At 41.8% G+C, this 27,151-nt stretch overlaps 1 protein-coding gene across 1 annotated transcript; it reads left to right on the top strand.

Moving 5' to 3' along the window:
• The first annotated feature begins 963 nt into the window (after positions 1-963).
• On the top strand, positions 964-26,443 carry ibtk (inhibitor of Bruton agammaglobulinemia tyrosine kinase). The gene is made up of 29 exons (XM_080472093.1): positions 964-1,126; positions 4,050-4,959; positions 5,883-5,979; positions 6,088-6,212; positions 7,583-7,693; positions 9,475-9,645; positions 9,747-9,864; positions 10,087-10,267; positions 11,953-12,076; positions 12,413-12,590; positions 12,722-12,875; positions 14,210-14,594; positions 14,841-15,097; positions 15,197-15,283; positions 15,367-15,449; positions 15,785-15,822; positions 15,899-15,995; positions 16,124-16,225; positions 17,400-17,517; positions 18,442-18,502; positions 19,442-19,569; positions 19,689-19,801; positions 19,923-20,068; positions 20,247-20,365; positions 20,572-20,670; positions 20,864-21,019; positions 21,305-21,505; positions 24,750-24,882; positions 25,354-26,443. The coding sequence occupies exons 2-29, from the start codon at positions 4,636-4,638 to the stop codon at positions 25,477-25,479; spliced, it is 4,032 nt and encodes a 1,343-aa protein (XP_080328219.1). The 5' UTR covers positions 964-1,126; positions 4,050-4,635; the 3' UTR covers positions 25,480-26,443.
• The last annotated feature ends 708 nt before the right edge of the window (positions 26,444-27,151 follow it).

The raw sequence follows: 27,151 nt of genomic DNA, 5'->3' as shown, positions 1-27,151 counted from the left end.
CTGTTAAGTTTTTTTCTTTGTGATCCTTCTGCAGGTCTAAGATAATTTCAAGTCTCCTTGTGGTACTTTTCAATTTCTTTGTGGCCATTCTGTGTGTCTTAGAGGTGGTTTTGCATGTCTGGGAGATAAGTTATCTCTCTGCATGGCAACGTGATTATTTGGAGTCTCTTTGTTGTTATGGCCCATTACCTTCATGTCTGTGTACATTTTGTGGTTCTCTGGTGCCAACTCTTTGGCAATTTCGACATTTTAGAGTCCCCCTTTTCCGCTGTCGTGGTTTAGGATCTCTGTGATCTTTATCTATTAATGATTTTTTTGGTGTCTTTGAATTTGTTTTGAGTCTCGAGTTCTGTTAATTATGGCAGTGCTTGTAATTATTTTGAGATATTCATTGGGTGTTGATCCTTTGACAGTTTTCTTATTGGTATTTGTGTTTTTCAGATAAATACATGTATTCTACATGTATTCTTGTGTTGTTTGAGTCTTTCTCAGTTGATATTGTGTTTTTCACCATGTTTGTAGTCATTCTGAGTCTTCCATTATGTTTTTTTTCACTTTGAGTTCATTTGTGTTGAAGGTTTACATCAATAAAATGTTTATTATTTTTTTTTTTTAACCTTTATTTGACTAGAAAACCCTTGTTGGGCTTTAATGAAATCTCTTAAGCATGTCCTGGCCATCACAGGAAGCAGAACATTAAAGTTTCAGACAAAACGGGTACACATAAAACATATAGGAAAACGTCAATACATTGCAAAACACAGAAACAAGGCAATTCATTTTTATACATGCAAATTATTAAAATATATTTCAACAAAAACAAATACAAATTGAAATCTTTCCAGTTACATCATCCTTACAGCAACAGCTCACTCTGAACTCAGCCCCCAAAATCCAACCAATCGGAATCCTCGTTGTAAAAGCACCGACCAATCAGAAGTCTCGACATTTACGAGGGCTTTCACTACCTTGCAGCGTTTTGAGATATTCAGACCTGTCAAAAAATTAGCACCGGTGGTTCAGTAAAACCAAAAAAAACGTGTCTTTTTTTGTAGTTATGACAGAGTGGACCTACGTCGTTGACGCCACTTTCTCCATGTCTTCTTTCTTCTTTATCTAGCGGAAGGTAAGAGAAGACTTTCCCCGATCGTAGCAGCTAGCGTGCTGTGATGGGTCGGTGTCGCTAGCTGACAAGCACCGCACTCCTAAAACGTTTCTTTAACGGTGTGACTCGGTCACACCTGGCGGCCAGTTCACCTCCGCATTTAGATCTATAAAGACACTGCTAATTATAATAATAATAATAATACGTCCCTTCTTTGACCATGAAGCGCTGGTTCACTGGAGATGCTAACGCTCGGCGAGATAGGCTAACGTTAGCCTGTGTGCAGCGTTTTAAACGCGCAACGAGAGGCGCACAGAGAGCGGCGAATCTCCCAGTACAGTAATGGCTTCATCACCAAAGTACTGTTTCGCAGAAACCGGCGGTGTGTGTGAATGAGAGGTGCAGTGAACGAGCTCATGTTACTCGGCTAACTTAGCCCTGTTACATAATAATCCCGACGTGCAGTCATCGTTACACCCCCTTCACCAGCAGCGAGCTGCCAGCGAGGCATCGGCACGGGCTGAGGCTCAAACCCGAATATAAAACGTAGTCTACACTCTGAAGCTTTAGACTGCATGGAGAAGTGATTTGCTTGTGGTCGAAGTCAGAATGTGATCAAAAAAGGGTTGTGACGTTGTGTAATATGTTAGTACTAGTGTCTCTTATGGACGGATGTGTGTCTAAATATAGCTGCTAAATTCAGATTGACACATGAGGAGCTGTCTGAAATAGTTGGGACATCTCTTCATCATTTTACAAACTTAGGAGGCTGAGAATTGTACTCTGGTCCTGTGTGATAACTGGGAAGAATCCCTCTCAAGGTGTAGAATGAACACTAGAGTAATATAGACTTTTGTGTGTTTTCATGACAAATTCATTTGTAAAAAAAAAAATAGCCTAAAACACTGCATTTTGTAAAATATGAAATCACTCAGCAGAGCTTACATTGATTGGTAGTACATATTTCAAACATTTTGAATCGTGCGCGAGTGGATTAAAGCACAGATCAAGACAATTGCAGCAAAATGTGAAACGTTTGTATAAAAGCTATAAAATACATCTATCATGAAACACATTGAATCCAAAGCACCAGAAATGTCAAATTCAAGCAAAAAAACATGTGCGTCTCTCCAAAGAAATAAAAAAAGTTGTTCAACAGCCATTGTTCTTTTGTTGGGCACAATAATGGACAAAGGGAGAAAGGGATTTCTAAAGTGGTTGAGTCTGCACTTTGAACTCTGAATCTTGTACCAGAGAGCCGGAGCTGAGTGGAGAACATCAGCTAAATCTGCCAAACGTCTCTGTGTTTCTCCTAACTGTGACCCCCTCATACAGGAACTGAATTGATATCTGGTCTCTCCAACTAATAATACTCATCCAGGTCTGATCAATACAATCAAGCTGACTTTTTAGCTTTACAGTTTGATTTTATTGAACTTTATTTTTTGTCCTAAAAATTACATCCACAGTAATGCAACTATTTTAGATGCGTGTCCCAAGAAAATGGTTCATCAATGTGCTCACTGAGGTATTTTTACAAACCCACCTGCCTTTCAGATGTCCAGTGAGTAACAAGGTGGTTACCCACAGCTTTTGGATCAAATACCATCATGTTTCATTCACATTTATAATAAGATGTTTGTCATCACAACAGTCTACAAAGTAAGGCCATATAATATATGACAAATGTATCATCATGTATAATATATGCCTATCTCAAAAGTATAATAATGGCAGTACATTATTATTATTACTATTATTATTATTGACATGCCAACACATTTCTGCCTGAGATGACTTTCTACAGATAGTGTGTGAGAATCGATATAGATTGGGGCAGGAGAAAGATTACTGTTATTTGAAGAACAAATCTCAAAGACATAATATACTTAGGAGTTGGTTTTTTTTTTTTTTGGACCAAATATTTATTCAACATTTTCTGCGAACCATTGTTGCAAAAAAACAACGACAAAAAAAGTTTTTTAATTGATCAGCGTGTAATTACAATCTGAGATTGTAATTACAATATGCCTACTCAACACAAGGTCAAATAAACCAAGAATCAAACATAAATTGCCAACTGCTTCCGCCAAATTCCTAAACATACACTATGAAGTATTGTATAACATGGGAAAGCTATAACAGTTGAAAAAAACACATAACTGACACACAGACACACAATATACTTAGGAGTTTGTATTTATTGCACATATCACTTTTCCAATGCTCGACAATATAACCGTTGTATCATGTTCAACTGATGTCGTGAAGCTCTTCTACAAAGTCGTCTATTTCATGAAAAAAAATTAAAAATAAATGTCTTTGTGCTAAACACTACGGGTTCTTTCTTTCATAATAGGTTTCACGTGAGAACTGTCGCCACATTAATTTAAGCACCTGACCAATTTTACTGATTGTAAAGTTTAATGCTGCACTGTCACGATAAACATCATTTTCTGGACTGGATGACCACAAATGTAAACTTCTAGATTGTTGTCCAGCATTAATGTTGCCTTCCCAGATGTGCTTTTCAGCCGTAGCGTGTGCACCGATACACATAAGTCCTTCACGACGTTGGCTGGATCGAATCGGCCACAGCATGCATGAGTCTCTTAATAGATTCAAGTTTTATTCATTGGATTTCTGTCCACTTTTTCATCTTGGTTCATTTTAAATTAATGCAGTCTCAGAGAATATTACAGTGTCTAGTCATATTCTCTAGTGGATATTTGGGTGTATTGAACAACTGATATCTCCAATCTTTTTTAGAAATGATTTCTTTCACATTAAGTTGAACAAAGTAATAATATTGAATTATCCTTTTGCATTTCTTATTTTTGCATGTCATTGCATTTTAATGGTACTTTTTACCAAGCCTTTATTTGGACAATTGTTGTTATCTGTCACTAATAAATGACTGATGTTTTTTTTTTTTTTTCCTCAGGTGCACTCTACAATTATGGAGTTTTAAAAAACAAAGTGAGAATTTTGGGGGGGAAGGGACCCTTTCCCCTCAAGTTTGATGGTTGGACTGCTGGGCAAGAAGGTCAGAGGGTTGTACAGTTTGTTGCCTTTTGTAAATAACTAGATGAAAAACCTATTTTTGGAAACATTTGAATATTCAGTTTTGTATAAAGTAGAATAAGTTTTGTATTTATTGAATACCTGATGCCTGTGAATGCTGCTAGCACCTTAGTCTGTGTAAGACCTTTGGTCGAAATGGTGGACTGAGACAAGCCACACAAAGGCTCTGGGGTCGCTAGGGTGCAGTGGAACCTCAACACAAGCACAATTCTAGCACTCCAAACCATTTCGACCTTTGTTAGTACATTTTATTTTTCCCTTGGGAGCGATCTCCTGTTTTTTTATTTTTTTTTTATTTGACGTTTTTGTGACAGTGTTGTTACTTTGAGCACCCTGCTTCATATCATTCTTGAGTGTGTCTCGGGTTGTGGGTGGTGGTGTGTCAGAAGCACTTTGCAAACAGAAAGGGAGAGGGATTCACTGTGGGGGTTTTGGTGGAAGGCAGGATGAGCCTGGCACCGCCAGAGTGCACCCCGAAATGCCGGTCACAGCAACACGCAGACCAGGTAATAGCGGCGCTGACGCGTGGCTCCGAGGGGCAGCTCCACGCGTTCCTCACGTCGCACTGCCACAACGCCACCAGCCTGCGGGATGCCTTCGGCCGCACGGCCCTGCACTTGGCGGCCTCCCTCGGAAAGAAGGCCCTGATGGAGTGGCTGCTGGAGAGTAGGAACGCCGACCTGATGGGGAAGGACAAGGAATCCGGCTGGACTGCACTGCACCGCAGTACCTTTTACGGGCAGATCCACTGCCTCATATCACTGGTCAAGGTGAGTTTTGAAGCTTGATTGTCCCATGATATCGTGATGTCAGTGACATGGTCTGATTTCAAGTTGTTAAAAAGGAATGTTTTATTCCTTTGGTTCTTCATAACAACCAATTGATTATCTTCACGCTGGTTACATTTGGATAAAACGAAAGACAGACAAATCAAAAATAGTTGGAAATCTTTCATGTAATAAACTTGATGTGAACTGGTGATGTCCTCATTTTAGTGTTTTTTAATTGATCACTGTGCAGCAAATTGAACCATGAAAAAGCCTTCCTGCAGCAGCATCACAAGCTAAATGTCAGTTGTGTGTAAGTGTTTGAAAGCAGGAAGGAAAAACAGCCCAACGGCTGTTTGCAATATCTGCAATACCATCATGTCAAAAGGTGAAAGCATCAGAGCTTCCTTCGATACAAGCAGTTTGATACAACATCTAAAAATTGAGCACCTAATTGAGATTTTAATCTAAGAGCAGCGTGAAAGCAGTCTCAGTAGACTGCAGACCAAATGCGACCTTATGTCCCCCCCGAGTTTGAGCTGAAAGGCTCCTGTAGTCCAGTGGGTAATGTAGATACGCACAGCTAACAAAACACAAGAGTGGTGTCTTCAGTAAACGCCTCAATGAGAGGTGCTTTAATCACCCCGTAACGTATAACAGTCTGCATAAATTGAAAACAAACGTCTCTAACCACATGACTCTGAAGCTTTTAAAAAGTGTAAAAGAAGCGGTCCGAGAAATGAACAATTCAGGAATAGGCAAACAATGTCTTTGTGTCATCCTTGACATCATAAATCTTTGCAAGTCATATATATAAAGGTAATATATATGGCGTCGGATCGGTAGAGATTCAGGATATTACATTTTAAAAACTCCCTTCCTGTGAATGTCTGATACAGGTGAAGCTTAACAATGTTTTCTTTCAGCATGGCGGGCTTCTCGGCACTCAGGACAAGGAGGGCCTCTCTGTCCTGGACCTCACAATGAAGGATAGACCAGCACATGTGGTGTTCAGAAACACAGGTCAGGCTTATTATCATCATATCGGCTTCTTTCTTGAGTGAGGGAAAAGGCTAATCTTTAAACCAAGCTTCAGTGTTGGCTTTGCTTGTGTTTTCCTCATCACTACAGACCCAACCGAAGTATACACATGGGGAAACAACACTAATTTCAGCCTCGGCCACGGCAATCAAGAGAGCCGACATCACCCTGAGCTGGTGGATGTGTTTGCCAGGACTGGAGTTTACATCAAGCAGGTAGACTAACAACACCCTCCACTGTTGTGCCTCCTCCCAAGAGGGTGGGAACCCTGAAAACTGCACCTTCACACCAGTAATGACCTCATGCTTCAACTGAGCGTCGTTATGAATCACAACAACAACAACACCACCACCACCACCACCACCACTTCCAAAAGCTAGCACACATGGGTATTCTAGATAAGGCGGATCACATGGTTAAAACCAGCAAAACAGCCCCTTCCCTCGAGCACTAGTTTACACTGCCTTGCTCCTCAGGGTACATCAGCATTTGTAAAAATGTTTTTCCATTATGTTTGGCTCACACTGGCTGGCTTAGAGCCACAAATCTACAACTCTGGAATTTATACTTGTGAGTTTACCATGTTAATTCAATTAAATTACACATATGAAATATTATTAAATATGTTTTTATGCCGGTGTGGGTGAAGGTTGTGTGTTCATTCAAGAGAGAGGAATAAGAGCGACTGTCTATGTTATCTAATCCAGGTCATTGTTGGTGTGTCAGTCAATGACTGCCCTCTCTTGTCGAATCTTAATTTGTGACTTAGTGGAGCTGGTGTGGTACATTGTTAACCTATGCTACCAGACTGTGCCAGCCAGGCTACTATTTCATGCAGTTGTCATGTTGATGCTCTTAGTGTGATTAATATAGCTCAACAACCTCCAGTGGGTTGTGCACACACCAGGTGCCAGACGTAGGAGATAAAGTGGGGCAGCGTGACTGCGATAGATATGTTTTTGTAATGATTCAACATGTTTGTGCATGTAATTCATCCATGCTCAGTGTTGTATCGGTGGTGTTTACAGAAAAAGACTTTTTTGTTTGACCTGTGTTACTTGTAATGCAGAGTAATGTCATAAAGGCACCGGGGGACAAGTGGATCTGATTTCATGACCACACAATGACCCAGTGGCACTGAGTGTAGTCTTTGTCTTCCTAACCCAATCCAGCAGGTGCCAGGGGTTAAATATTAATTCCACAATGACATGTTTTTAATTAAATGAGCTACACGGGCGTGCATGCATGTGTGTGAATGTCCACATCAATGAGATACTTCAGGAAACATCCCCGGGCCCTATTGAGGGCTCGAGAGGAGCGATGTATTAGTAATGATGTTTGCTTTTCCACTTGTAGCTCGGCCTTTTATTGGCATAGTGTTTTACTATCACTACATGAGGGCTTGGCATAGGGACATGGAAAGAGTCGCGCCGCGGCCTCTGGCCGATAAGGTCAATGTTATAAATGACAGGAGCTTTAATCAGCACAGCACAGATCCTCCGAATTTTCCCCTCAATACCACACATATTAAATCTAAAAGGAAATTAACAAATGTGTTTGTTTTAATCTGTTCCTCTCCCTGTAGGTGGTCCTGTGTAAATTCCACTCAGTGTTTCTGTCGCAGAAAGGCCAAGTGTTCACCTGTGGGCATGGACAGGGAGGACGACTCGGCCATGGAGATGAACAGACGTATCTGGTGAGGTGTCTTCTTGGACTTCTGTTTAAAATGAGACTCTTAAGTTGCCTGTAGTTGTGATTGTGAGTATATGTGATAAGAGTGGCGATATGTTCTGGCCGGGTGTATTCTGCTTTCACCCAATTTCAACCGGGATCAGCTCCAACACCGCTCCACCCCAAGTTGTTCAATGCCCGCTACACATACCGTCTCAGACGAAAGATAACACTCATTAGACAATCGTGGGGATGTCTTCGGTCTTGGCTCTAAATCACACAGGTCACACAGGTTCTATCACGGCCGTTGTCATGGTGTTGTGACCTAAGACAACCTGTGAATAAATTCTGACTGTCAGAAGTTTGGGGTGATTGTGACCACTGCTGTGACTTACGTCAACTAAGTAACCAGTAGAAATGCAGGATGGGACGACATACTGATAAGCGTGACACTGGCTCTCAATCCAAATGGAGGCTTTGCGGCTACAATGGCAAAACGCATCAAAAAAAGTATGTGGTATGTAAACAAAAACTTTATTTAGGATTTCTCTCCAAATGCATAAATGCTACAAAGGCGACAGGTCCTTTAATGTTTAGTTGCATGATTGGATGGTGCACGCATATTGCGTTATATTCTTGCACAATCTCGTCCACTCACATACATCGTAGGCCGCGACTCAGCTTGCATTTTCACCGGGCGGTCTGCACACAGCAAACTTCATAACGTGCCCAAAGTTTATTAGCTTCACGTTGTACAGTGGGGCTAGCTGTGAACTTATGATATTGTTGTGTGTAGCAGGCGTTAGGTGACATAGAAGAAGGATGAATTAATCCATTCATTCCCGTCTAATCTTCACCATAACCTCTTCCGTCAGCTGTGACAAACAGGAACGATTCGTCATGAATATGGATTTTGTGGCATGTTTCTCCTAAAGTGACGATGCCTGTCAAACTAAAAGAAAGTGTTAAGTTCTGACGAATGTCCTCGTTTCAGTTGTGTACTGCTGTTCAATAATGATTTACTTTCTTCCATTTGTGCTGTCCTCAACTAATAAAGATGGAGCGCTCTCCCCTGACCACAATCCTATGAACGCAGACTCCAAATATCAGGCTCAATTATTTTGTTTGTGACAGGACCAATGGGAACTAGTGTTGTTTTGTTTAATGCCCGGAGTTGTTGACCCTTAGAGTTTGATAAAGTATCCAGTTGGTACTTTTGAAGTGTCCTCTCTTTTGAGATAGTTTATTTACATGATAACATAACTGAATGAATCAAACAACTTAAATTTGGTCAGATAAAAGTTAGTAGGGTTTTGTTTAAAAATAGTCTATTATTGTGTTGGAAAATCCATCTTTTTCAATGGATGAGGACCTGACATCACATTATGTGTTTGATTATGTTTTCACTTTTCACTGGCTTGTAAACGTCATTATAGCTTCACTTAGTGATAATATATAGATTATTTTCACACACAAATAATATTTTTGAAGCACATGCAGAGAATTTTGTTGCTCATTTCCACAGTGACTAAATGAAGGAACGCTCTGACACAAAGTGTAATTTATTCTTCGCGCATCTTCTATACAGCTTTATCCTCTTCAAGGTTGTTATACCAGAAGTTACACTAATGCAGCGTTATATAAACAAAATGTGGTGACGAACTTGAGACGTGTGACGCTGTTACCAATCAACAAAAGTCTGTCTGGAATTCTTGACTTGCTGGAGCTGCACTTGGAAGTAGACTATAAAAAGAGAATTAATCCTGTATTCTCAGCTTACTTCTTTCCTTTTTTTTGTCTCCCTAGATTCCTCGGATGGTGGAGGGTCTAATGTCCCACCACTGCTCCCAGGTAGCAGCGGCCAAAGACCACACAGTGGTCCTGACGGAGGAAGGCTACGTCTACACTTTTGGTCTCAACACCTTCCACCAGCTTGGCCTGGCTCCTCCTCCTGCCTCAGCACATGTGCCTAAACAGGTAAGAGCTAAATGCGGGAGGATTACAGAGTAAAGAGGACTTTTTGGTGTATGTGAAAAAACATGATATTGTGTGATTCTTCTAACCTCCTCTGTACGTAGGTGTTCTCCAAGACTCTGAAAGGCCGGACGGTGATTGGCGTTGCAGCAGGGAGATTTCACACAGTGCTGTATACCAGGGAGGCGGTCTATACAATGGGACTCAATGGAGGCCAGCTGGGTATGTCTCGGCCCTGAATGTGGAGAAAACTGTGACATAATAGACAGCTGTAAAGATTTCTTTTTTTATATATAAATACATAATGTGGCTTTACTAACAGCATTTGTGCTGAAAATGTCATTTTTATATGCAGCCATTTCAGCCAGTGGGATCACTTTGTCGTAGAACTCGAGTTTTCACTTGATATTTCTCAACATTTGATATTCCACTGTTTATTTTCAGGTTACTTGCTGGATCCTAATGGGGAAAAGTGTGTGACTGCACCTCGGCAGGTGTCTGCCCTGCACCACAAGGATGTTACCATAGCCATGGCAGCCGCCAGTGATGGAGCAACAGTAGTAGTGACAGACAAGGGGGATGTTTACCTGTTGGCTGACTACCAGTGCAAGAAAATGGCTTCAAGGTGAATGGAACTGAAATACATAGGCAATGTTACATTAAACACCAATTGTAATAGGAATGTACCAGTTTATATACACAGTTTTTTTAGATTCCTCAATACATTCTTCTGTGATTTACAAAATCCAGTGTCCTGATGTCTAAGTTCATCTCTTTAAAAAAGACTTGTATTCGTTCATTTAAGGGCAGAGGAAATTCGCTTTAACAACAGGCACATTGTCTGATTTTCACGTTGAAATGACAATCATGAAGTTGTGAAATGACACCTCCAGACATCAGACAGCCAACTGATATAAGACATTTTGACTTGCATATGTAACTCCCTTTGATTTTGTTTTCCCATCGTTGTCTTGGCAACCCCCCTCTGGAAATATTTGGGGTTTATTTGCTTTGGTCTCTACTCTGCTCGCTGTAAAGACACTGGTCTGGTTCTCTTATTCTTGAAAAACAAACGCAGCCATGCGGAATACTTTTTTCTGAATTTTTATGAACATCAAAACATGAAATGGAAACTGCCGCAGCATGGGTATTTTACACAACCCGGACAACTGCAAATTGTCAAAACACTATGTTCAAAATTCCACACAATTTCACATGGATGCCATCATTTTGCTGCAATCCTGTTATTTTGACCACATGACTCCTGGGGCAAGCCTTAAAATGAGTTTTATTTATTTATTTATTTGTTTAACCATGAAAGATAAACTAGTGAAAGTTTATCTCACTGTCACACTGTTTGAGTAACTGCAATGAGTTTCTTTGGAAAGCACATCTTTGTTGCTGATTTGATGCTTCTGTTGTGAGCAATTTTCCTGCTTAAAACAGTTTGAGATTTTTCTCTGGGAGAAAAGAGAGAGGAGATGAATATTTCTGGTGTCTTTGAATTGTTGGATTCATCCTGTTACCAGAGTTGAAGAACCTTATTTCCTCCATTAATGTTAAACCCGACAGCTAGAAAGGGATCATCGTTGCTTCTTTTTTGAAATTTGGTATTGTTTATTCTCAGCTCTGCTCCCAAATGATTCAACGTTGAAACCGTTCCAACTTGAATTTTCTCATCACCTTGTACGGATGGGGCCGTGCTCCACACTTTGAGAAACAATCAGCCACATATGGTTGAGTCTTTAAACTCTCAATGAGATATGAGGATTATTTATTGACAACATTTCCTACACCGTTTATTAAAATGAGCCCACTTATATTTTTATAATTTTATTTATTTATTTTTGTACCCACCTGCAACCCAGTCACTATTAATCAGACCAGTAAACTTCAGATGAACAGGTTGGCATGACCCGTTCATTTATTCTTTCCACTATTCCAGGAGAGCAGTCTGAATTGACCAAAGCTATAATTGTATTGATCGAGCTACTAAACATGGGAGCTATATCTTCTTTTGTGAAGCCGAGTAGATCTGGAGATTCGTCTTTTGTTATGATTATCGTTACGACAGTTTCTTAGATGTGTTTGTGCCCTAGATCATCTCTTCGTAGTTTTAATTGACTGCGTGTCTTCTCTATAAGCTGTTGTCTGTTCAGTATCACTTGCACATTTTTTCCCTGTTTTTTTTAAGTTAGTGCTCAGAATATGTTTGCTTGTGGGACTGAGTGGGTTCATATGTGTCCACTGAATATAAATCACCTTGATGCCTGAATAATTACAAATAATATTTTGGTGTGTATCTTTCAGGCAGCTAAACATCAAGAAGGTCCTGGTGAGCGGAGGTGGTCTGGACCACCGAGTGGACCCGCAGGTTTTGAATGAAGGACAAGGGGAAAAGGTCACTATTTTGGCGTTGGATGAAGCTGGAAGGGTGAGTGTTTATTTTTCTTCAAGTAAAGAAGGACAACATTAGATTTCAGTCATTTAAGTTGTGTTAAAACTCAAGTTTACAATCAAATAGGTTTTGCTTTCCCAGTGCTGGGACATGGTGGGAGTCTGTCTTATTTCTTATTTTTAGCAGAAGTTCTCTTCTATTGTTTTCTAAACCGTTTGACAGAGTAGACACTTATACAACCCCAAAATCAGCCTCTATGTTATCCTGTGGATAAAAATGGTGAGTCAGCCTTGCCTGTATAGGTTTTCTTTTTCTTTTCTTTTTTTTTAAATGTTCCCACTCTTTTTCTTTTTGATTCCCCGCCTCCGTCAGGTGTTTTGCTGGCGTTCCTCTGGCAGCTCGGTGAGACAGTGCCGGTGGGCGTACGCGCGTCAGGTTTTCATGTCGGACATCGCTCTCAGCAAGAACAGCATGATGTTTGTGACTCAGGACGGGGAGGGCTTCAGTGGCGCGTGGGCAGGAGAATATAAGAAATACGAGGAAAAGAAAGGTGAGAACATCACAAGCCGCATGTGTTCAATCTCTGTGTTGGCAGGTGTTTCGCAGCTTGTTGGTGATTTTTCATTTAATCATGTAGTTTGATCTGTGCTTGTTTTGAACTTGAGTCTTGTCTCATTACAGAGGTTAGCGTGGAGGTTTGCGGCCACTCAGATGCGGGCACAATGTATGAACGGATCCGCCTGGAGAAACTCCCGTACGTCCACAGAGCCGTCAGCATCACCATGGACTCCAAAGGACGCAACTTTGGAGCGCTGCAGGCGGACCCCAGAACGAGGTGGGAGAGCTCCCTTTAATGTCAGACCATAAGACGGAGCATAAACATGAGTCTCAGTGAGATTTATATCAGAGCTGTTTATTTAGCCAGCGCTCAGTGTTTTATCCATTGTTAAATACAGCGGAGTTCATTGTACAGTTAAAACTGATAAAAGAGTGACTCAACAACTACTGAAGCTGTTACATTTACATAAAAAGATTTTTTTTCTCAACTAAAGATGCTAATCTGCCTTATTACAAGATCAGCTTAAAAAACAGAAAGGTTTTGGACATGTACATGTCAAACATGAGTGAAGAAATGCATAAAAACTCTCAATGTCAGTAAATCCAATGAATCAAGGTGGATATGTTATTTGCTCAATTTGGTGAATACCCCAAACTTTTTGGATCCTGATATTATTTGAAAGAAGGTTGGGTTTTAATCATTTAACTGTTAAACACTGTATTGCCACTGCATTAATTGAATACCTAAAATCTACTTTCAATCCTTCCTCTAAGCCTGCAGAGGTTTCTCCCATTAACAGAAGTGATCGGTCCTGTCGAATAATCTGCTACAATATTGTTGTTGTAAGAGTCCAGAAGAAATTCAGTGTGGGACGTGACTGAAATGTTCTTCTGTTTGTGAATGGCTGTATATATTCCATACTTTCTCTTGATCTCAGTCTATGTTCAATATTTCATTAATTCCCTTCACGATGTTCCTAAACTGTTTATTATACGTAGGATTGGGGACGTTTTAATGCCTTCTGATCATTTCTAGTGTTATTGCAAACTAGTTTAGAGGCATGATAATGTAACCGCTAATGCTCTTCAGCAGAGAACAAACAGTTTGTTTATGAAGAATTGTTTGGAATAAACTGGTGATGATGAGTGGTGTTATCAGATCGCACATGGAAACACTTAGTAGCTCAGAGTGAGGTTAAAAGCTTTATTGGCTACTCTGCCATCTAGAGGCGATAGTCGGAGCCTCTCTCTATAAGATAGGAGATGAGGATTGATGATGAGGAACAAAAGAGCCACTCTCAGCGATGATTTGCTCCAGCTGCCCAGGCATGATGCTAAACAGTGCACTGTTTGTCTTTGTGGTCTCTTTCATCTGCTTTCGGCTGATAACATTCATACTGTTTTTGGGAGTTTTGGGAGTCAGCTGGAAAAAGTCTTGGCCTTTTTTAATGCTACTTGTTTCTCCTTTTATAATGCTTTACAACTTTAATGTACAATATCTGCTCTCTTTGGCATCTTGTCTCTGATTTGTGTAATTTAAATCTGTACTTGTTTTTGTGTCCTTTATGTACTCAACCGATATTTTCAGTAACTTGAATGTGTGTCTTCCAGCTTGTTCGAGATTCCCAGCATTTCTCCGTCCTCCTTTTCCCAACACTTCCGGAGCCTTCTGGACGAGGCGGACGAAACGGACAGCATCCACGACGTCACTCTGCAGGCCGGCGACCGCACCTTCCCGGCTCACAAGTACATCTTGTCCATGAGGTCCGAGTTCTTCCGCAAGCAGTTCGTGTCCGAGCACTGCGAGGTCGACGAGGACCTTGACAAGGAAGTGAGGAAGAGCGAGGACGCAGTGGGCTGCGACCTGCTCATTTTGGAGAAGATCCCAGCGGACATGCTGGAGTACGTCCTGCATTTCATCTACACTGACTCATGTGAGCTGCTGGTGCACGGGGCTCGGCCGAGGGTGTCGGGGGTCTTGATGGTTAAAAACCAGGTGAGAAAGTCAATAATGCAGCTTTTAAAAAAAATAAAAATAAAAATAAATAAATAAAATATATATATATATATATATATATATATATATATATATATATATATATATATATATATACACTGGTGTTTTTTAAGCTTCACAATTAAAAATGTAAATAGTTACTCTTCTGCAGCTCAAAAACTGCACTGATGTTGCTGTGGCTGTTGAATGAAGACTGCTGTCTGCTCTCGCTGTTGCCCCCGCCAGGATTCAGAAGAGGATAGGCTTATCAGCAGCCTGCAGGACTTGGGTCTGAGAGGCCGTTCAGCCCTGGAGGTGTACCGTTCCCTCAGCCCTGCCACCAATGTAGATAGCGACAAGGCCAAGAGCAAAAGCTCCAAGCCTGGTAAAAAACAGAAAGGGGGCAAAGGTGACAAGGCACGAGCCAACGAGGGAGGGGCCAACCCAGTCAAAGCCTTACAGGCCGTAGCAAAAAAGCTTGGCCTCAGTAGCCTGTCTGCGCGGTGAGAAGCCGAGAATGCTCTGAAAACAAATACATTACAAAGTTATTGGCAAGCATTGAAAGGAGATTCTTTTTTTTTTTTTTTCTTTTCCCTTCACAGATTGGATGGCATCAAATTTGAAAATGGGAAAATTAACATTGTAAACAAGAAAACTGGCAGCAAACCCAAATTCTACCAGAAGAAATGGTGGGTATAATGAGAGTTTGTGAAAAGTGGGCGTCAAGTGCAAATTATTTAAGTTTTCTGATATTGGTTTTGTGTTCGTGCAGCTCCTATCTTTGCGATGTAACTCTGAAATCTGAAGACGGGAAAGAGTTTCCTTGTCACAAAAGTGTCTTGTGCGCAAGACTGGGTAAGCTATAAGAGGTAGAACGTCATTTATCAAGAACACATTCCAGAATAAGACAATTTTTTTAATATGAAGACTCCTGGTTAGGCACGTTTGAGTGAGTGGGTGTGGTTACCAGCATTGTGGCTTCATTATAATGTCTTCACAAATCACAGATTAGAGGGAATGTAATCACAATGATAGGAGTCACTCCTTCTAATAAATCTAGTTTCATGTACTTGCAATAAATAATGTGTACTTGTGTAGATGTAGGCTATGGATAGTCACCTGCTCTCCCCTTTCCCCCTTGTTTTCACTTCAGTCGTCTTGGATTACCTCACTGTTTATCTATTTTACAGAATACTTCAACAGCATGCTTGGAAACCCTTGGATTGAGGTATGCAGCGTCTGTATTGAATGTTGCTCTTTTCTCTATGCAGTCACTTCATATTTTGACATCTCCTATCCTTCAGGCCACATCTTGTTCTGCCCTGGAGATGCCCACCAGCTCAGAAATATTACAAGTCATTCTTGAGTACATTTACACGGATGAGTCTCCCACCATCAAAGGTAGCTTCTATTGTTGCACAATGTTGGAAACACACTTTTAATGTGATATTTATCAAGTACAATAGCAATAAATGTTGAACTGGGTATGAGTAGTGTACTGGAAACGTTAATGACGAATGTTTCCTCAGAGTGTCTGAATGTGGAGTTCGTCTGCAACGTGCTCGTCGTGGCCGACCAGCTCCTCATCACACGGCTGAAGGAGATGTGCGAGGTCGTCATCACCGAGAACTGTGAGTTCTGTTTTGTTTCATGACTCGCTGATCTTCTTATCTTTAAACTGACCATCCTCATTTTTATCTGTTGTCACATCAAAGTACCAAATTTGATGGTTCACAAGGTTAACGGCAGTGAGAGACAGAGCCTGCTCATGCATATGTGAACTGCCGAGAATAAATGAAATGACGCGCCAAACTTTTTGCACCCCTGGAAAATTTCAAGTGACGACTGCAGCTCGTTCACAAACTTTAAGGAAGCTCGGGTGTCACTTTTCAAAGCCGAACCATCACAATGACTCAACTGTGCTTGTTGGGTATCATAAACGTGTGTGGTGGTGCAGACTTCTGCCGTGCAGCGATACTAACAGCGATATGGCCCGCATGAGACTCCTCAGAAGAAAGCCTTTACTGTCTTTACACACAGAACTTTTTAGCTGCAACAAGCGGAGGTGTCCTGGGAGGAGAAAGCGTACAGAATTTTGTGACGTTTGTAAACAAATATTCGACTGTCCTTTAAAAACATGAAAAACACTGCTAAAGATAAAAAGGGGATAGCTTCTGTAACAGGATATTGTTCCTAATCTGACCTCTGAAATCACAACGGACTACCTCATGAGGCCTGAGCTGAAGCGTTTGCCCTCAGTCTTCTGAACTAAACATCATGGAGGATTTGAGGATAGACGTCACAGCAGCCGCGCATGTGAGACGTCCCAGGAATATCACAGAATGGAAGCTTTTTGGAGGAAGAATAGGTGGAAATCCCCCAAACAAGAAATGAAAGACTCTTTGAACTTATGTTTGCCATAGGGGGTGTTACTAAGTGTTGACTATGTGGACGACCTACAATTCTGCTTTAGGCCTTTTCCATTTTCTCCACTTAAATCCCAAATCATTGACTTAAAATGTCGTCTTGTTTTAAAGTGTAAAATAAATGTCTCCTCGTTAACTTGATGCCATTTTGAAATCTGATCATCTTTAAATATGATGCTGCTGTTGGCGTTCACAGCAACAAGAACTCTGACTGTGTGTGTGGTTCTTTGTATTTGGCTAACAACAGAAACAAGCTCAGTTTGTCTGCCTCAATAATAAGGTGAATACAGAATGTCTTTTTAAATGTAGAGATTATGATGGAAATGCACAGTTGAAAATCATTTCATGGGTTTTTAATAAACGGTCTTCCTCCCCTCAGTGACCCTGAAGAACTCTGCGGAGCTGCTGGAGTTTGCTACCATCTACAACGCTGAGCAGCTTAAACTGTCCTGTTTCCAGTTCATTGTGCTCAACATGGCCGCCCTGCTGGAGTCCAAGTGAGGAACACAGCATTTTTAAACCTGTGGATAGAAAGACAGTCATATCTTGTCATTAATTCAGCGGGAATACACATTTACTGCTGGAATAACACTCATCACAAGCTGGGTCCAGACCACCATATAGTTTTAACCCTGATTTTAATGTTATTGATGTATTGACCAAACCCACCTTGTGTTTAAAGCTACTTAACCTGCAGACCGAACAAAAAAATCTATTTTACATGTCGGTAAAGCCAAGCTGTCACCTTTCACACATTGAGAATGAAACTCATACTAAGGCAACACGGTTTGCTTCAGGCTGACCAGTGAATTTTGGTTGAGTGTAGGACTCCGTGTTTTCATATTAAGAAACTATCATCAATAGCTGATCCATAGGCAGTGTTTGCATTGACTTATTAGGCTTTGCATAGCACACTTGTACGAATCTTGCAGCCCTTGATACTTGTTCACTAGTACTGGTGCGTTGATACTTTTTTTCTATTACTGGTACTTTATTGATACTTATTACACATAAATATTAACTTCTCTCTCTCTGACACACTCATACCCACAATGATAGAGCTATTGCTATGGCGGTATGGAGTGGGATACTTGTCGGCAGCGAGTATCGGGCGCACTCAAAGTTTCATGCAAAATGTTCTTGTTTGTTGTTCTAATCTGCAATATATTCATTTTACACATGTTCAATGAAAGTTTATTCTAAATGCCTGTATTTTAATGATACAAATATTATTTTAGCCCTTTACTTGTTGCTATTGTTTATCAACTACAAGGAATAACAGGAATAAGCTCTCCTCTGCTCTAAACATAGCGGAGCGCCGTTAAACAAGATACACATGCAGCAACAAACACTAATGGCAAAATATTGTTTCCTTATCAATATGTGTGTCTCTCCCTTTCTTTTACTCCATTGTTCTCCAGAGCTCTGGATATTCTTAGCGATGAAGTGCTCATCGAGCTTTCTGCAGCCTATAGGAGGACGGTGAGTCACTCTCCCAGCCTTTCAAACATTCCCCATCCGCATCCCACTTTCCGGGACTTAAAAGTTTAAGCTTCACTTGTGTCGTTTCAACGAAGTAGCATGTGAATGCAGTGCAGTTTAACAACCTCTTAAGCGTGCTGGAGCTTGATGCTTCAAGTATTGATCGTGAGCGTTTGATCGGGCTCGTGACGTTGCTCCAACTCTCAACAGTCAAACTGAGAAGCCAGTTTCTCCGGTGGTGGCAGCCTCTGTGGAAACGTTACACTTTTGTTTTGAATAAAATAAGTGACTCTTGAAGGATATGGTGGATTTTGTTGTGATTAACTCGCAGCTCGCTGTCACAGCTTCTGATGTGTTTGAAGCAAAGAGATGTACTGCAAGTGGACCGTGAAAATAGATGATGAAAATAAAGCTTGTGGGATGTTGATTGATGTGCTCGAGCGAAAAGGTAGACTTTCTTTGTCAGGCTACTTGTCTGGTTTTTTGCACGAATGGATGAAATCACAGATTTTTGAAGGCTTTTGAAAAACTGAGTGAATACATATTAGTTATTAACAGGATTTGATGTACTTCTACATTCGTCACAGACTGTTACTGTTATCGAGAAATTAATAAAGAGCTGCCAAAAAGCAGAAGTATAAGCCTTTGTAGCCATATGCTCTTCATTAGCATGCAGTATGATCATCCAGTCATACATGAGATTCATCAATGTGTCACACATTTGTAACATGAGCTTCTCAGTACCATCAAAAACTTCAAGTCACCTCTTAAAAGGGGCTTTATCTATCTCTTGTCAATCTACAGCCATAAAATCAAAATGAATCCAGACTAGTCAAAAAAAAGATCAAAAAAGTCTATTTCACTGTAAATTTTAACAAATTCATCATGTGACACCTTGTTAAATGTTAAAATACTGCATGTGTGTAATTTGATTTTCAGATTCCAGCGATGCAGAAGCGTGTTATCACCCCGTATCCCGATGCACCAGACCTCAGTATGTACGAGGATGAAGATTTGGATTTTGCATTCAGCCCAAAACCAGAGGCAGAGCTGGATCACTCCTGCAGGTTTGCATGCTATAACGTAAATCAGTGTATACCATCTTGGTGATAATGCATCGCTTTTAACATAAATGTAGTACTGCCAATGATTATGTGTGAGTGGTTGTACATCCGTCTGTCTGCAGGGAAATCCTGTTGAAGAAGGCGAAGATGAAGGCTAAAAAGAAACCAAGGAGACGCTCTGACAGCTCAGGAGGGTACACGCTCTCTGATATTATTCAAAGCTCTCCTGCTGCAGGTACTCACACACACGTACAGAGAAACTCGAATATATGTTTTGAATACAGTCTTCACGTGTAATAATATAATATGCTCTTTAACTGAAAAAAACCAAACCAAAACTCACTTTGTTTTCTCAGTGGTTTCCCCGTGCCTGGTGAAGTCTCGTAAGGCAAACTCGACAGACTCCCTGCAGGAGCTCCTCACATCAGACTCCGAAGGCAGCTACATGGGGGTGGGGAGTCCCAGAGACGTGCAGTCGCCCGTGTTCCACGACAAAACTGAGGTTCATTTTACATTTCACACTAGAAATACGCATTGAACCAAGAAAAGCTGCAAATCAAAGTATTTCTCAGCGAGTATTTTTACTCAACATTCAGAGTACAACCCTTAAAGAACTTGTAGCTGCTTGTAGATCAGATTTAAAACATCATAGGTACCGAAGTTTTGTGTTTTATCTGCAGGATGAGAAGGCTTTCAGTCAGAGGCTGAAGACACCACCTAGCACCCCAACGGCTCTCGGGAGCGGCCTCCCGACTCCCCCCGACTCCGCTCCACAAACCATTTCCAAGGTTCTACCTTGGTGAGGCAGAATTATTCTTCCATTATTTTTGTTTCACTTTACCAAAAAAAAACATTTGATACTGCAGTTAATCACATTACCTCAATATGAGATTCCGCTTTAACCTGACATCCTCCCACATTGTGCTTGGAGTGGGTGGTGTATGGCAACAGGGAGAAATGTTTGGGCCTTCATAGTGAGTGTGGTTGTGTTTTGACTATCTCCAGTCCTGCTCGTGCACCTCCAGTCTTGGACCTGAGAACCATCATGGACATGGAAGCCAACTCTGTGCAGACTCTTGGAGCGACTCCTAAAAGCCCCGGAGGGTGAGGGAAGGCAGGGATCTGCTTTTGTTTAGTTTATGCAGGAAATAATTTGCTCTGTCTGATTTGTTTATGTCAACTGATAGCAGGCAGCAAGTGTGTTTAATGACTGGTTTATGTACGTTAGGATTTTTTTTCCCCTCCTGGCTCTGAGTTTGTGCATATTGTTGAAAATTGTCTCGCCCGAATCCCACAGGATCAGCACCAGCATCAAGCACTCACCCGTCTCCACCAAAATGTCCCAGAAGCAGAGGAAGATGTTGGCCATGGCCAGCAAAGAGGCCAGCGTGGAGTCCACAGCCTCCAAACCCACCCCCGCCGTCACCCCATCCAAAAGCAGTGGGAAGGCCTGGTGAGTTACTGAGCCACAATATGAAGACTGCTGCTTCCAGGGAATGTCTTCCTGGCTATTTTGATTGGATTCCAGCTGCTAAGTAGTATACCAGCAAACAATATATTGATGGAAAACATTTCTCTGCACAAAGTGCAGCAAGTTAAAATGCCTATAAATCATAATTTAAAAAAAACACAACAACTTTCTAAATATCCTCATTCTGACAATAACCAGATTTGCCTCAGTTTGCAATCACGCTTTGCTTTTATGGTGAATTAATTCATCAAACATCTTCACCTGCAGGGCAACCGCCGTCCAGTCCCCGCCCTCCTCGTGTTCATTTCGAGCTCTACTGGAGGAGGAGGAGAGCCGCCTGATCAGGGTGGGACAGCCCGTTGCACCAAGGGGCCAGACTGCTGTGGGATCCCCTGTCACTGCTACACCTCCGGCCAGGAAGGTCACCTTCAAATGTGCCGAAAGCAGTGAGCCAGAGAAAGCCGCTGGGTGAGTGAAGCTCTTCATAATACATAGGTTGTTAGGTTAGATGAGATTTTGCAGTTCTTGATTTAAAAAAAAAAAAAAAAAAGGCAGAAATGTGTTTTAATATTGAGTTTGCACTACACTACCATCCTTACTGGCATAATCATATATTACATCACATTGATTTACAGCACCATTAATAATTGGACATATAGCATGTGTTATAGTTCATACACAGTTAACCTGATTTAATTTAAATGCCCTCCAATCTGAAATGATGCATTTAAAGCAGAAATAGCTTCCAATCCATTATGGTGATGTAAAAAGCTGCTTTACTTTAAAATGTGTAAAAGACTGTAAATGTTAAAGAATCTCCCCCTAGGATTAAAAAAAGTACTCTGCTTCTGATAAATTTATATTGCGTTATTATTAAGGATGTCTCTTCCATACAGAAACACATTACAAATGAGATGCACTTTTTCTGATCTCCACTTGGAGGCACTGTTGAGGCATCTCCAAACTAATGCTTTTAGGTTTTTCAAAATCTGTAGCTTCATAGATATTACCCTGATACCTTTATCTCATGTTATTATTCCACTTGTCAGTAATATACTAACCTGATTATGACACTTGTTGAAAATGATGTGTTGACACAAGAAAACAGGAATAGTGTCAATATGACACCTAAACTAAAGAGGAAGCGTTGCCTTCATTTGCCGTTGATTTGTGCTGGGTCAGTGACAAGCCTCTGCTGTGGTTGGACAGATTTAGAGCCGCGGTGCTCCGTTCTGACGGAGGCAGACAGCTCAGACTGACCCAGTGCAGCTTGGGTGACCTGCTCGCTGACAGAGTCACCCCGACCTCTTCAACACCCCCTGATAAACTGGATAAACGTGGCTCACACAAACAACATTCTCCACACTCGTAATAATACTTTTCTGATTCTTCCTGTTAAGTGTTTGACCATCTTAGAAGTCAGGCAGCTGTTATTCTTTTCTCCTGGTTGTAGGTTTGCCCATGCTTTCTGCACTATGCTGAGGGCGGACTCTGGGATATTAACCAGCTGAGTGAGTCATTGTAGTGAAGCTGGTGATGGTAATCAGGATTGATAAGGGCAGCCCTCGTGTCACAACCGATTCACACAACAGGGAGCAGGTTTCAGGTTTCCCCCTGGTATTTGGATGAGTGAAGACGGACGAGTTCAAGGCCCAGGAAGGAGGAGAAGCATCTTGGCTCAGTCTTGATTCTGCCTCCTCAGACACGATTTCCATGTCCCAAGTCGGATTTTATTGAGAGGCTTTTTATATCATTTGATTGAACTCTTTTCTTTGAGTATGTACCTCTGGAAATATTTGGAGGAGACACAATCAGACACTTGCCCCACTTTCCATACGACGTCAACAGTCATCATTATGAGCGATTCTCAGAGGTTTTTTTTGGCAGCAATTGTATCACCCTCTGCTATAAATGAGTTCTGTGCTAGAAAATCTCTTAAATCACAAATCAGACTCCAGGTAGCTCTTGTAACTTATTCAACATGCCGTATTTTAAATGTTATGTCGATTAGACATCAATGATCCTGCGCGCTTCTAGAGACAAAACGTATAAATATCCAAAGAGGAAATGGCTTGTTCTGCAAGTCTGAGTTTTACAGAAAGTACTTTCAGTGTGCATAAAGAGAAATTTATGTAAACTGCACAATTCTCGAGCGATCTTTCTACAAGATGCTTGACAGACATTTAAAAAGCATTGGGAAACTACATGCCGAGGTCGATTGTATAAAAAAATGTGAGCATGTTTATACAGTTAGGACAGCCTCGATATGAACATAAAACATTAGAAGGAATAAACACAGAGAGCAGCAACAAGATAGAAGAGGGCTGTTTGTTTCATATTGTTAAAGAAGGCCAGCAGTTTTCTTTGGAGGCCAGTGTGCAAGCAGATTATAGATTCTGTTTTGCAAACTTGACGTGAAATGAATGCTGCTCTGTATCTGCTCAATAACAAACTAACTGTTTGCGAGCAACTCGGCCGTATCAACTTCAAAGGCATTAGTATGTCACTGTGGTCCTTGGTCTGTCCCTGCTGCCCCACATAGCCATAAAAGGTGCATTTTATTCAGGATGTCGTCCCAAACCTCAGCTCTGATCTGTTCAATGGACTCAATCATCGTATTCCGAAAACAGTGAAACACTCAGCCACATATCATCTGCACATTTGATGGTTCCTTACAGTCTTACTGGTTTCCAAACGGTTCCATGTGAAATCAAAAGAGTCTTCCCGAGTAATGGTGTTGGATGCCACCTCATAAACGTTGCCTGTCCACCACATTTGGTCTTTCAATCTAAACGGCTTTATAAACCACTATGACATGGGGAGATGGTTCCAGGGAGAGGCAGCATCTTCTCCTGCCTCTCGCACACCAGCGGTTCAGCAAAACGGCTCCTCAAGATAAAGATCAAAAGCTGCACAAGTTGTAGTTTCTTCATTTTCCAATCCCATGACCGTATCTACGTAACTATACCTCTCCGTCTATCCTGTGGTTGTTTCATGGTCGATGGCGTTGAGCTGCATGATGCACTTAAAATATATGTTTCATTGGTTCACAGCCCAGAAACTCTTTCGGTCATGCACCAAGATGGAGAATTTCCAGGATCGGTCGTGGAGCATGTTAATGCAGACATGCAATTTTTCTTTGGTGCCGCGGTTTTCAACCCGCTTCCTTGAAGACCCCCCCCCCCAGATTTCCTCTGGGAAAAGCGGCAGACCCCCTCTTATTTGACAAAGCACGCAATACCTTCAGATCGTAGAAAGTTTCTTTTTATGGTTTTCTTTCGACACACTAATTTGCCAATCTTTTGACGACATCCAAGCGGAGAAAGCCTCAAAGCCTTGACCCCATTGATCTCAACCACTTTGTCCTTTTTGAGCCTCGTTCTCTGAAACTCGACACCATCCTCACATTTATTACTGTAGCCGTTGATGTGGGGAAAGTCTTTGCATTAAATAATAAAAACAAATTCAAGAGGAACATTTTCAGAAATGTGTTTATATGATACAGATGAACCAAACTAGGTGTAAAACTATGGAATTTAACTTGGAGTTGCACAATTGGAGAGGTTTGGACGTGTGGCCGGAGCCTGTCTTCACCGCCGTGCTGAACCTTTGTCCACCCTGTCGAGACTCTCGTTTGTTTTCACGACGACGGCACAGCAGCACAGTCGCTGATAGCCACCTTGTTTGTGTGTGGCCCTCCTCTGCCCCTCAGGCCCTGGTTGCTGGGTGCAGTGGGCAGCCCTCCCCCGTCCTCCCTGGTGACCTTTGCTTCCATCGTGGAGGAAGAGAAGCAGCAGGAAGCCGCGTTGATCCGCAGCCGAGAGAAGCCGCTGGCGCTCATCCAGGTGACGCATCTCTTGTCGGAGTGTGTTAGCACTCTCACACACACACACACACACACATACACACACACACACACACATACACGATGCCACCATGAATAAATTTGAAGCTTCAGAAAACCCACTAAAAACTACAGCGACGGCCCCTCAGTGCCGAGCGCCTGCTGTTTACATCTTGACAGACTGAATGTTCAGCTAATGAGCATCACATTGTGTGCGGTGCCGCTAAGAAACGAGGAGCCTCCCAGTTTTGTCTTGTGCCGGAGCCTCGCCGCTCCTCGCCGGCCGCCACCAGACGTCTGTCAAGTCCTCCTCAGAACACTTTGCTTTCCCCCTGTGGCTTTCTGGTTGCCATTATGTAAAACACTCTACATTACCATTAGGCTTTTGAGTGTCAGCGTTTTCTCTTTTACCCTCAAATGACATGCGGTTTTGTTGCCCACCGGCACATTTCACCCCCCCCTGCGCCTGCAGATCGAAGAGCGGGCCATCCAGGACCTGCTGCTCCACTACAAGGCGCGAGACAACCCTGATGAGCTGATCGTGGTGGAAAGGTCTTCCAGGGGTCCCATGGCAGCCCCGACCTGGAACAAACACTGAAGTCTGAACGCCACAGCCGCTGCATACCATCAAAGTGAGAACATCTCATCCAGTTGTCACTTTGTGTTATTGTCGGCGTCTCTGCTGCCCCCCCCCCCCCCCCCCCCCCAACAGGCCCATCAGATCCATCTGCCCATGCTGAGATAGACCACAAGACTCAAACAACCCAGTTTACCATGAGCCTGAAGCAAAGCCACGCTTCTCTCTGCAGTGTTATTTAGATTTTACTTTGTTGCTGCTCTTTTGGAAGATGAATCCTGTTCTGCGCCTTAAGGTTGCTGCTTTTCATTTTAATCTTCTTTTTTTTTTAAAGAGTCACAGCTTTGTTTCAGTAGGGTAACATCAAAACTTAACAAGTTTCCCTCAACGGAATATTTGATGCAAAGTGGAAGATGCCAAAGAAGTGAGAAATAATTTGAAAGCGATGGCTCCGTGCTCCATCCACACAAAGGCCTGCCTGTATGTGAGTGAGGCAGAGCATCAGCTGCTCCTCGGACCTGCAGTGACCTGTTAACCAAGGCGCCATAGTTAGTTTCTTTTCATGCTCCTCTTAAAAATCTGCATTGTTGGATGGGTCGCTTCAGCATATTTTACTGAAAAAAATGTGTGTTTAAAACTCCTTTCATGCATATTTGTCACAGTTCAGATACACTTTTGATCCTGTTCCAGTGAATGCTAAATGCTCAATAGAGGTGTTTGTTTGGAAATGATTGTTTTAGACATGGTGGTGTGCCTTTTATTGAAGACTGATCCATACATATAGCAGTTAAACTATTATGTCTCTGTGTTACCTTCCATTTTCATCAGTGGTTTAGCTCTCCAGATCTTTTTCCCCTGGAGGGGGTGCAAGCTTGGGTGTAGGTACGTCAGATCTGGACCATGTGTTCTCATGTTCAGGTGCCATTGTCGTGTATGTGAAGAGGAACTGGCATGCAATAATAAAATACCCCACCCTGTGCAATGAGCCTGTTTCAGAGACATTTAATCACTGCTTCATTTTCTCTCATTTCTTTCAAAACTTGGCTCTCATTTCATCTAATAGAAATGGCATTTAATCTGACACCTCACCTGCCCCGCACGAACAAAGGACCATTATCAAGTCTCAACCTTGTGATGAGCCGTCGCGACCCCGATCTGGACGTGGAGTGTGGCCATTGAGAGATTATATTGGCTTTAATTACAGGCAGAGCATCACACAGGAAGTCAGTGGGGAGACGGCGCGTGGGGAAAATGTTAATTACAGATTAAGACCTATTACCCAGAGCGGAGATGACACATAAATCAAAACCTTGGAGAGGAAAAAGTCTTTTTTTTTTTTTCCACCGCCATGCAACCTGCAGACTAATATGGGGATATTCTGAGAGGACTGCTCATCTCGTGTGTCTGTGCTCCGAATGAAGATGTTGGCGTTTATCTCGACCCTCAGATGTTTTAAAGTCAGACTATCAACCTCAATCAATTTACATTTTATACTGAAGCACACATGCTCACCATATGGTGGCGTTCAGGCTAATTTACTTATTATTCCAACTCTTCTGAAGCTCTGTGACTTGGATTGCCATCTATTTCAGATACATTTGTCGCATTACTTTAACCATTTATCAGGGACTTGTTTTGTTTTTATGTACTGGTACACTAATAGCGAATCCTACCTAATTGAATCATCGATATT

This window comes from Lipophrys pholis (genome assembly GCF_963383615.2).
Source record: "Lipophrys pholis genome assembly, chromosome: 9".
Taxonomy (NCBI): domain Eukaryota; kingdom Metazoa; phylum Chordata; class Actinopteri; order Blenniiformes; family Blenniidae; genus Lipophrys; species Lipophrys pholis.
The sequence above is the reverse complement of the archived record's forward strand: the minus strand, read 5'-3'. Positions and strand labels throughout refer to the sequence as shown.

Excerpts from the sequence above, each read along its gene's own strand:
- ibtk (XM_080472093.1), top strand. The coding sequence starts at position 4,636 with ATGAGCCTGGCACCGCCAGAGTGCACCCCGAAATGCCGGTCACAGCAA. Across the intron at positions 9,646-9,746 it reads CAGCACATGTGCCTAAACAG|GTGTTCTCCAAGACTCTGAA; the intron begins GTAAGAGCTAAA and ends CTCTGTACGTAG. Across the intron at positions 12,591-12,721 it reads GAAATACGAGGAAAAGAAAG|AGGTTAGCGTGGAGGTTTGC; the intron begins GTGAGAACATCA and ends GTCTCATTACAG.